The 10,756-nt window shown below is 40.7% G+C and overlaps 1 protein-coding gene across 1 annotated transcript; it reads left to right on the forward strand.

The window, feature by feature from the left end:
• The first annotated feature begins 2,827 nt into the window (after positions 1–2,827).
• On the forward strand, positions 2,828–7,612 carry ftr82 (finTRIM family, member 82). Its single transcript, XM_046040713.1, has 7 exons — positions 2,828–3,532; positions 4,936–5,031; positions 5,209–5,442; positions 5,543–5,702; positions 5,792–5,848; positions 6,059–6,124; positions 6,226–7,612. Exons 1-7 carry the CDS (start codon positions 2,942–2,944, stop codon positions 6,744–6,746), a joined length of 1,725 nt encoding a protein of 574 aa, XP_045896669.1. The 5' UTR covers positions 2,828–2,941; the 3' UTR covers positions 6,747–7,612.
• The last annotated feature ends 3,144 nt before the right edge of the window (positions 7,613–10,756 follow it).

Genomic DNA, 10,756 nt, shown 5'->3' on the forward strand with positions numbered 1-10,756 from the left:
TAGCCCAGATAACGGGAGGGCCAAGAAAGCCTACTTAAAAGATTCCATTGTATTAGAGCCAGCAGGGCCCGAGCTCCAGTGCCAGGCATTATAGGGTCTGTTGTCCGTCAACAACAGTGACTACGGCTGACATGAAAGACTAAATGTAGCATGTTATTTGACAAAAGATTCCACTGACAGGGGTCATAGTCCTCAGATCCAAATTACTGAATTATATTATAATTAGAATTATATTATAATTACATACAAAGTTACAAAGTTAATAGTCATATTTAATATTCATTGCACCTACTTTACATGTGAACTCAATAAGTGTTATTCTATTTCCAATGACACTGACAAATTCAACAAAATAATATCAGTTATAGGGGTATGTGGTTGAGCTTAGTCACTCTCCAGAGTTTTAGTGACTTGTCTGCTTATCTAAGTTTATTGTCTTAATCATATCAACAGTATTTAGAATTGCATTTCAACAGGCCTCAAAACTGATCTCGAGTAAGACATTTTATTATTGTCTTGAAAAGCATTTTCCCCTCTTTGCACATTTTTATGTTTTTATTTTATTTTTTATTTTTTTAGTTTGTTCGCCTTGTTATCTGAGCCACCAATGGTTTTCCTTGACTTCTGCTGCACCAACTCAACATTTCTTTCACCTAAGAATCTGTTTCATAGGCTTATGAGAGCAAACATTAAATGAACATCTGTCAAGCGTGCATTATTTACATATGACCCTAGCTCAACTTAAAAGCATGTGATACAAAATGCAAATATGCTTTCCCTGAACTTCCTCATGTTGCAGGTTTGTAGGACAAGTACTCCGTAGTCCAGTGGTTAGGTAAAACAAGCCACAAACAATGCACACAAAATCTTACCATGCCATTTTGTATTTTATGTCAAATCTGGTAATTGTTGTCACGATACCTTAAAAATAACAGGACCACTATTTTTGGAGTAGTCCGGTTTTCAGTAGGACATTGTTTCAGTACTCTTGTGTATGTGCCAGCATCAACAAATGTGTCAACTGATTTCCCAAAACACACTTAAATATTGTGTCTTCCTGTTTTTATTACTCACAATGTGGGTCCCTATTTCCTTTGATCAAATAGCCATTTGTGTTCTCCTGCACTCGCCTTGCAGTGAGCACGCACACTGAACTTTGATGAAGGGTGACCTTTCTCCTTGAACGTAGACTGAGCTATCCATGATTTTGAAGTTTCTGTCTGCTTCATCAAAGAACACTGGAACTTGCTACTCCTTTAGCGAGGCTTGTTGTTAAATCATAAATTCTCAAATAAATAGAGGTTTTGGTCATATATGCACTGTATAGTCCTCTATCATGAGTTAGAAACTCCAAAATAAATCCAAGATATATTCAAAGTCTTGTCCCTTGGCGGTGGTCTTTGCCACCAACAGGTAGTTAATCTGTAAGCACAGAGTGCCCTCTTTACTCTGGAGGAAGGAAGGAAATACTGGCTTATCAGAAACCGGACCAAATATGGAGTGGTGAAACTACCTAGTGTAGTTTCACCACTAGTGAAGGTGCAGCCAATGTACTTTTTACAACCTTAAATTAACTTTCTTTTTTGTTACATGATTATGCATCAGACAGTAAATGCAAAATACATTGCACAACTTTTATTTCAAGCAAGAATTCCTGCACATTAGGGACTTTGATGTTGAACAAAAGATAGAAAAACACTGCAGAAATACTGTGGATTACTGGTAGACACCAATAGACTAGGCCTAATTGAAATGCTAATCAGAGTCTATGATGTCAGCAGGCACTTCAAGTTGCAGAATGAGTCAGGGGTCACAGGGTTACATTAGGTAACTATGAGTAATCCAATTTTCATGCTCTTATCTTTTTTTGTATTATTCTTTACACTTGTTAAAGCACTTTGTAACTTGTTTTTGAAAAGTGTTCTACAAATAAGGATTATTATTATTATTATTATTATGAGTGAGACATTTCTAGGAATGAAATAATGCAAGTTAACTTCTAGTGAAGCACGCACACAAATATGTACATCATGCATTGCAATGACACCCCTGCACCTGAAAGGAATGTTCTGCATGTGTACACGCACTGTGCACGTGTGTTTCCGTTTGGTGTCTCAACCCAACCATGAATATATTCCTTCTGTTGCACAAACGTGGGAAAAAAACGTCAGTAAACCAGTCGATTCAGTAAAACTGAATCGACTGGTTTACTGACGTTTTTTTTCCACATTCAGTAAAACTGAATCGACTGGTTTGACTGGACAAAGTGCAAATACTGCAACCCTGAACAAGTTTGTGATGATAAAAGGAGCAAACCGGGATGTTTGATATGATTTTGAAACTCTGCTTGAGCTCACAGCGTCTTTGTTTGATTATTGGGTGGTCCCTTAAATTCCTACAGTACCTTAGGCTACATTTATGTTTGTCGGACTATAACCGGTTTAAGACAATGGCAATTCTGTCTGACAACAATAGGTGGAAATACAGCTGCCGAGAAGTGTGTGCACAATACATCCACAGATGAGCCACATGAGAACTTCGGGAAAAAAGGATACCATGAGGAAAATGGGAGCTTTTTCTAGCACATTTGTTGCAACTTCTTGCACCTTTTATTCATTCTTTTTCTTTCGCTCTGTCCTTTCTCTTTCTCACCTCTCCTGTCTGCCCGCCCTCTCCCTTTCCCTCTCCCTCTCCCTCTCCCTCTCCCTCTTTGCTCAACCTGCTTATCTGAACTGGGCAGGGCTCGATATACTCACAACACAGGGGGAGGGCCTTGTCTGCTTTCAATCAATAACCTCTGGAATTCAGAAATACAAGTAGGTCGTGTTTCTGGCAGGTTGTTCCACACTCTTGAGGGCGGGCTCCTAGGCACACTCGACAAAATTTCTAACTGCTCCTGGCATTCTCTGTCTGTTTCTGACAGTGTTTTGAGTCCATTACAATGGCTGATCACACTACTCCAGATTACTTCAGCTGTTCTCTGTGTCTAAACCTCCTAAGGGACCCTGTGGCTATCCCCTGTGGCCACAGTTTTTGTATGGACTGCATCAGTGGCTACTGGAATGAAGCTGACTACACGGGGATTTACATTTGTCCCCAGTGTAAGATCACATTCACCCAGAGGCCGGTACTGCGACCAAATGCCACTCTGAGCATGGTGGCTGAGAAGATCAAGAAGAGCGGTCTGACCCTCAACCTCAACACGTCCCAGGGGAACCTCTATGCTGGACCAAGTGATGTCCCCTGTGACTTCTGCTCTGGAAAGAAATTAAAGGCTGTGAAGTCCTGTCTTAACTGTCTGGCGTCCTACTGCGAGAAGCACCTGAAGCCACACTATGAATCAGCCACATTCAAAAGGCACAAGCTGGTGGATGAGCTGGGAAACCTGGACAGGAAGATTTGCCCGCAACACCAGAAGTCCCTGGAGCTCTTCTGTCGAACAGACCAGATGTGTATCTGTGCTATCTGCACAGTCAGTGAACACAGGGGCCATGACATTGTCTCTGCTGAGGCAGAGAGGGGCGAGAAACAGGTAAGAAATCCTCCTGTCTCTGTTGATGGCTCCTTTTAATGGACTAAATTCTCAAAGGCACAAGAACAATATTGTTCACCTATTAGAAAAGTCACATTCAATCAGCTTCTCAGAGAATGAAAGTATTATGTCAGAAAGATGAGCAGTGTACTATTTAATAAGAGAAAACACAAGATGAAACTCGCCTCTTAATACAATTCTAATGTGTTTTTCAGACAGATGACCCTTTTAAAAGAGGCACAACCTTGACCCATAGGAAATATATAGTGATTTGAGTATTTTGAGTGAAAGCAAACAGGGTGTTTTTCCCAACTCCTGCCCCTGCACTACGACTGGCAGTTGTACTTTGACCCATTTCGTCAATGCTATCAGCTAAACTGGCATTCACTGGCAAAACAAATCCAGCTCTCTGAAAGCTGCTTTTTCTGAAAGTTCCATCTGTGGGATAGATACACAGAAACTGCAGACTTCCTTCTGCTCCATTGGTTCCCACCTGTGGGAGTGCATCTAATGATACTGGAATGTCAGGGAGTCAAGGCCTTCAACACCTCATGCTCAACCAATCACAGTGTTTGTAGCCGCAGCAATGCACATACAAATGACTCACCAGTCACTCTGCCCAAAACAATGTAGAGTAGATAAGGATGTCAACAGATACTGTAGTACAAAGCTGCAGTGTTCAGAGAACTATAGATTTTATGTGTTTTTATGGCAGCCAGGAATTTGGGCTAAAGAGTTTTTAGGGTATGATGAGGTAATAATTCACCCCGCTGTTTTCTGTACAACATAGGGACTCTGGTTTCTCTCATACAGCGATTTACAACCTGAGTTTCACACATCTCACTCCGTCTCCCGCTCTCTCCCCTCCCCCTCTCATGTTCACCCCACCCTCCCTAGATTCCCCACATTCCTCAAGCTTATCTTGAAGAATGGGTTGGTGGGCTCGAGTAAAAGCTGAATTAGGAGCCGTCTATTCTGCATGTCAGTGCTGTGTGCACCTTGAAACATCTTTTTAAAAGTCAGGCAGCGGTAGATTCACATTCCTCACATGGCCAGAATTCCATTACAGATTTCCCCCCCACCTCTTCCTCTGAGATAAAAGCTGGCCTTATTAAGAAGATTCTTTGAGTAGGGTTTAGTAGACATGCCAAAGGGCCTCCCCAGATATTCCTTGATGAGAAAGAATGTTTTTATTGAACCAACATGTGGCTTTACATCTCACACAATTAAACAGCATGATGTTCGACTACATGTTATAATTTGAATTGAATGCAGCTTTTGAAGAAGTATGCAAAATCTGCATATTAAATTAAAGGAAGCTATTAAAGCCAGACAGCATAGTAGAGTTCATGCTTAACAAAACAGTGAAATAGATGGCTGTGTAACATACCTTCATTTTGCAGAAACTCTTGGGAGTTTCCCAAGCTGAGATTAGACAAAAATGCCAGGAGAGGATGAAGGAGCTGGAGGAACTGAAGACTGCTGCAGATTCACTGAAGGTGAGGATTATGTGTTGATAATCCATAGATATACTATATCTTTCCACCAACCAACTTTCTTAATTATTAATATTTCAACCAGTAAATTTCATGTATTTCCATGCAAGAAATTGCTGTAAGATGTTTACTATTGCAGTGTCTTCTGTAAAACACTGACATCTCGGCTGTTCCGTCCAGAACTCGGCCCACAGAGCCATGGTGGAGAGCCAGAAGATGTTTGAGGACATGATCCGCGCCATTGAGAGGATGAGGTCAGAGGTGACCAAGCTGATTGGTATCAATGAGAAGGCTGCTTTCAACCAGGCTGAGGCTTTGATCGAGCGTCTGGAACAAGAGATTGATGAACTTAAGAAAAAAGAGTCCGGCCTCAAGCAGCTGTACAGCACCGATGACCACATCCATTTTCTGCAGGTAACATACAGCTTTAGAGCAACTATACATTTAAGAAATACATCTGGAGTTGCCATTCGATGGTGTTAACTCACAACACTTGCTTTTCTTTTCTCATCAGAACTTCAACTACCTCTGCACCCCCACTGATGACAGCTTCATACCCAGAGTGACGGTGAATCCTGACTTCTCCTTCGGGGCTGTCAGGAAAGCTGTGGCTGAGATCAAGGAACGCCTCGAGGAGTTTGGCAGAGAGGAGCTGCTTAAGATCTCCAAGTCAGGTCTGACTTTAACAGCAGAAACACAATACTTCTACATGATGGCCAGAAAGCAACAAACTTGCTAAATATCAATGTGTTCTGTCTTACAGTGACTGAGGTCCCAGTGTACACTACAGAAAGTCGAACATTGGACAGAAGGAGCAGAGGTGAGCGCTGTCACGTCCTATGGCAATATGACTGTAGGAAGTTAATTATTATTTAGGTTGATAATGTAGTCGCCATATATTATTGGAGGAAAAACCACAAAGCAATTATAAATGATAAAATTGCAAAAATGCATCAACAAAAGAATTAAAGGCATGTGTGTGGGTGTATGCAGTTCACATTGACCTAACACAGTGATTGTTCATGTTCAGGCAAAGAAATGGCAGTGGACAACGCTCCTCCTCCAGAGCCAAAGGGCAGAGCAGATTTTGTGAAATGTAAGTATCTGGTGTATTTACCTGAAATATGTCAGTTGATGACTAACACAATTCAGTTACCAAATAAATACTATAAAAACATATTGCTTCTTCTCCTTCAGACTTCTGCCAGCTGAAACTGGACCCTAGCACAGCCTACAAGGAGCTTTACATCTCTGAAAACAACAGAAAAGTCATCCGCACCAGGGACCTGCAGCCCTACGGAGACAACACGGAGAGGTTTGACAGCTTTGCCCAGGTGCTGTGCCGGGAGGCCCTGTCCGGAGGCCGCTTCTACTGGGAGATCGAATGGAGTGGGGAGTTCTCCGTTGGAGTGGCCTACAAGAGCCTTAGCCGGAAGGGCAAAGGCTCACTGTGTCTGCTGGGCTACAACGACAAATCCTGGAGTCTCCTGTGTTCTGACACAGGTTACTCCGCCTGGCATAACCGGGTGGACAAAGCCATCAACGCCCCCCACTCCCCCAGGATAGGCGTGTACCTGGACCACACTGCGGGTGTGCTGGCATTTTATAGCATTGGCAGCACCATGACCCTCCTGCACAGGTTTGAGACCAAATTTGTTGAGCCCCTCTATCCAGGCTTTGGAGTTGGAACCTCAGTCAAGATCTGCAACATCAAATGAACACTGATATCTGAGCTCTTATCTGAAAATCTGAACATATTTTCCATGTGCTTCTCATAATATACAGCAATGCTTTGGTAAAACGTATTTTTGAAAATTTGGAAACTGTACCAAACTACATTATTATTTAAGAAAAATATCCCTCTTAAATGCGGTATATACTGTTTTTTTTACTCTACACATTATACATTGTTTTGCATTGTGCTGTTAAATCACATTTACAAGACATTATCGAAATACATAATTACTACATAATCCCACAAACACAATATAAATACAAGTGTTATCCTTTTTTTGCATATAATAATAACTGCTTGATAATATTACATATTAACATGTCTGCACGCATGTGCTCGCCTCTCAGTGAGCTAAACGTGTTAATGTTACATGCACAGAATACATTTTTACACTACATATTACTTCACAAAGGGTGTGACATATTTCAAGTGATGATGTAATTATAAAGCACAATGAGTGTACAGTGAGTTAACCTGTTGTACATTTTTTTATGATAGGTCATTACATTGTTGGCCAATATTATTGCATAATTCATTTCTAATATATTACACTCTTACGATCGGTATGATTAATACAACAAGCTTTATATTGGTGCTTTTACAGGTATTATTATGGTTCCAACACCTCCAGAAGAATATTTCATCGTCATTTCACTGTCATGTTTTGATATCATCTGATAGTTGCTGAGAGTATTTACAGTGTTTTTTTACTTCACTTGAACTAACCCCTATTTAATTTGATGTATATTTACTTGTATAATGGACAACCAGAGTATAATTGATACCAAGAAAAGACTTGTTTTGTAACAAAATTATTCATTGCAAGTTCTAAATAAAGAGCTACATGAATTTTGTGATTTTTGTTTATTATTTATCTATACATAGAAACATATGGATTAAATGTTACTACATCTACACTGCCAAATGAAATGTCTCATTGGATTAGAAATGATAAATCTGTTAAATGTGGATTTAAATGAGAAAATAGAACCGCTCTCTACTTTCAGTACTAACGCTACCTGAGTAGTGACAATACTGACAGCTCCCTCTATCGGTTGCTTACAGGAATTGAACTGAAATAAAATTGTAATGACCACCGTTACTATGATATAATGTATGTACTGTATAAAATATACAGGTGCATTTTAGAAAATTTAAGTACTATGGAAAGGTTCATTTTTTTACATAATTTTATTAAAAAAGTTAAACTTTCATATATTCTAAATTGATTACACAAAGTGAAATATTTCAGGGTTTTTTTTGTTTTTTTAAATCCTGATGATTTCGGCTTACAGTTCACGGAAATCAAAAATCCATCTTAAAATATTCCAATAAATAATATAGAATACAGAAATGGAGGGTAAGCCACAGAAGGTCATTGCTGAAAGGGCTGGCTGTGTCAAAGCATATTCATGGAAAGTTGACAGGAAGGTTAAAAAGTGTGGTAGGAAAAGGTGCACAAGCAACAGGGATGACAGATGAAAGTAAATTTTGCTTTTCATTTGGAATAGTCCCAGAGTCTAGAGGATGAGTGGAGAGGCACAGAATCCAAGTCCAGTTTAAAGTTTCCACAGTCTGTGATGATTTGGGGGGCAGTGTTATCTGCTGGTGTTGGTCCACTGTGTTTTAGTAAGTCCAGAGTCAATGCAGCATCTGCCAGGAGGTTTTAGAGCATTTCATGCTCCCATCTGCTGACAAGCTTTATGGAGAAGCTGATTTCCTTTTCCTGCAGGACTTGGCACCTGCCCACAGGTCCAAAACCACCTACCGGTTTGCTGACTATGGTATTACTTAGTTTGATTGGCCAGTCAACTCGCCTGACCCAAACTCCATAGGGAATCTATGTGGTTTTGTTAAGAGGAAAGTGAGAGACACCAGACCAACAACACAGATGAGCTGAAGGCAACTATCAAAGTAACCTGGGCCTCCATAACATCTCACCAGAGCCACAGGCTGATTGTCTCCATGCCACGCCGCATTAATGCAGTAATTTGTGCAAAAGGAGCCCCAACCAAGTACTGAGTGCATAAATTAAGCTTTTTCAGAATTTTTTAACTTTTAAGAAGGTCAACATTTCTGTATTAATCATTCTTTATTCTAATATTTTGAGATATGGATTTTTAAATTTCCATGAGCTATAAACTGTAATCATCAAGATTAAAACCAAAACAGGCCTGATATATTTCACTTTTTGACTTAAAATATGGGAGGGAAATGAACTTTTCCACAACATTCTAATTTTCTGAAATGCACCTACATATACACTTACTGGCCACTTTATTAGGTACACCTTGCTAGTACCGGGTTGGACCCCCTTTTGCCTTCAGAACTGCCTTAATTCTTACATACTTTCAACGTGTTGGAAACATTCCTCAGAGACTCTGGTCCATATTGACATGATAGCATCACACAGTTGCTGCAGATTTGTCGGCTGCACTTCCATGATATGAATCACCCGTTCCACCACATCCCACGGTGGATTGAGATCTGGTGACTGTGGAGGCCACTGGAGTGCAGTGAAGTCATTGTCGTGTTCAAGAAACCAGTTTGAGGTGATTTGAGCTTTGTGACATGGTGCATTATCCTGCTGGAAGAAGCCATCAGAAGATGGGTACACTGTGGTAATAAAGGGATGGGCATGGTCAGTAACAATACTGTCAAGTGGTTATTTGAGTTACTGTTGCCTTTCTGTCACCTCGAACCACTCTGCCCATTCTCCTCTGACCTCTGACATCGACAAGGCATTTTTGTCCACACAGCTGCAGCTCAATGGATGCTTTCTCTTTTTCGGACAGTCCTCTGTAAACCCTAGAGATGGTTGTGCGTGAAAATCCCAGTAGATCAGCAGTTTCTGAAATACTTCAGCAAGTAATCTTGAACACGTCTACATGCCTAACGTTGTCGTCATGTGATTGACTGATTAGCTATTTGTGTTAACAAGTAATTGCACAGGTGTACATAATAGTACAAAAACCCCATGCTGTCTCTTTTGAGTATCTCATTGTCCTAGAACATATGTTCAATGTAAGTTATGACCATGTGATATAGAGGAAATTCATCACAAGCTACATAGGACTCCCAAGATATATTTAGTACGAAATATTTCCTGCTGAGCTTATTTAAGCAAACATCACATTCCTCATTAGGATCCAGATGCACAGCCGTTTCAAGCTTTTTCAAAATCAATTTGTTTGCGTCTATTTCCCTCCAGCACCAGCAAAATAAATGTACATGCTGTCTGTATGAACTGCCTCTTCCACAGTGCACTGGGGTCATGTTTAATGAAACAAACAACACCCCACCCACCGGCGATGTTCCCGTCTTCTCGCACTGCAGTTGTCCTCAGATGGCTTCTGCCAGGCTGGGAGTGAGTAAGCAAAGAAGAGATAACTTTACCTAATAGGCCTTCATCTAGTTTTGCAGGGATGCTCTGCCATGCAAATTCCCTCCTGTTGATGTCCTGATAACTATTTAGTAAACAGTAATAGATTCTGGAAACTCACAAATAGCGAGGATCAGTCTCTCTTCCAATGAAGACAAGACAGGAGAGGCAAGAGAGAAAGGAGAGATGCCTCAGACTGCCTAGGGAACAGCATCAGCTCACAAATCAATGAGTATTGTGAAACAGGGGGAAACGTAGCCCGCTGTGATACACTGAACCAGACGGCACTCCCTTTCTCCCACCTGTGGAACAGATTCATGTAAGAGGAGACTGCGTGGGGTGTTTCTTCTTTGGATAAGGGGGATTTCAGACAATCTGGCCTTGATCACAGCCATAACTAACCTCACAATGAATGATGAATGGGAGGAAAGAAGGCAGGGGTGGACGATAAGAGGAGAGAGGTCAAAGGAAGTACAGAAAAATTAATGTCACCTACTGTTTGCTGAAGTATATGGCTAAAATTGGCTTTTTATATAAATTAAACATTGACTGTCAGTGCCTTCCACATTTATAATGTATTTATGGTAAACGTAGCTTGACTATATGGGTGA

This window comes from Micropterus dolomieu, linkage group LG23 (assembly GCF_021292245.1).
Source record: "Micropterus dolomieu isolate WLL.071019.BEF.003 ecotype Adirondacks linkage group LG23, ASM2129224v1, whole genome shotgun sequence".
NCBI lineage: Eukaryota > Metazoa > Chordata > Actinopteri > Centrarchiformes > Centrarchidae > Micropterus > Micropterus dolomieu.

Bases quoted from the DNA above. Each gene is read 5' to 3' on its own strand.
- ftr82 (XM_046040713.1), top strand. From the start codon at position 2,942: ATGGCTGATCACACTACTCCAGATTACTTCAGCTGTTCTCTGTGTCTA. The intron at 5,032-5,208 runs GTGAGGATTATG...TGTTCCGTCCAG, and splicing joins CTGCTGCAGATTCACTGAAG to AACTCGGCCCACAGAGCCAT. The intron at 5,849-6,058 runs GTGAGCGCTGTC...GTTCATGTTCAG, and splicing joins ATTGGACAGAAGGAGCAGAG to GCAAAGAAATGGCAGTGGAC.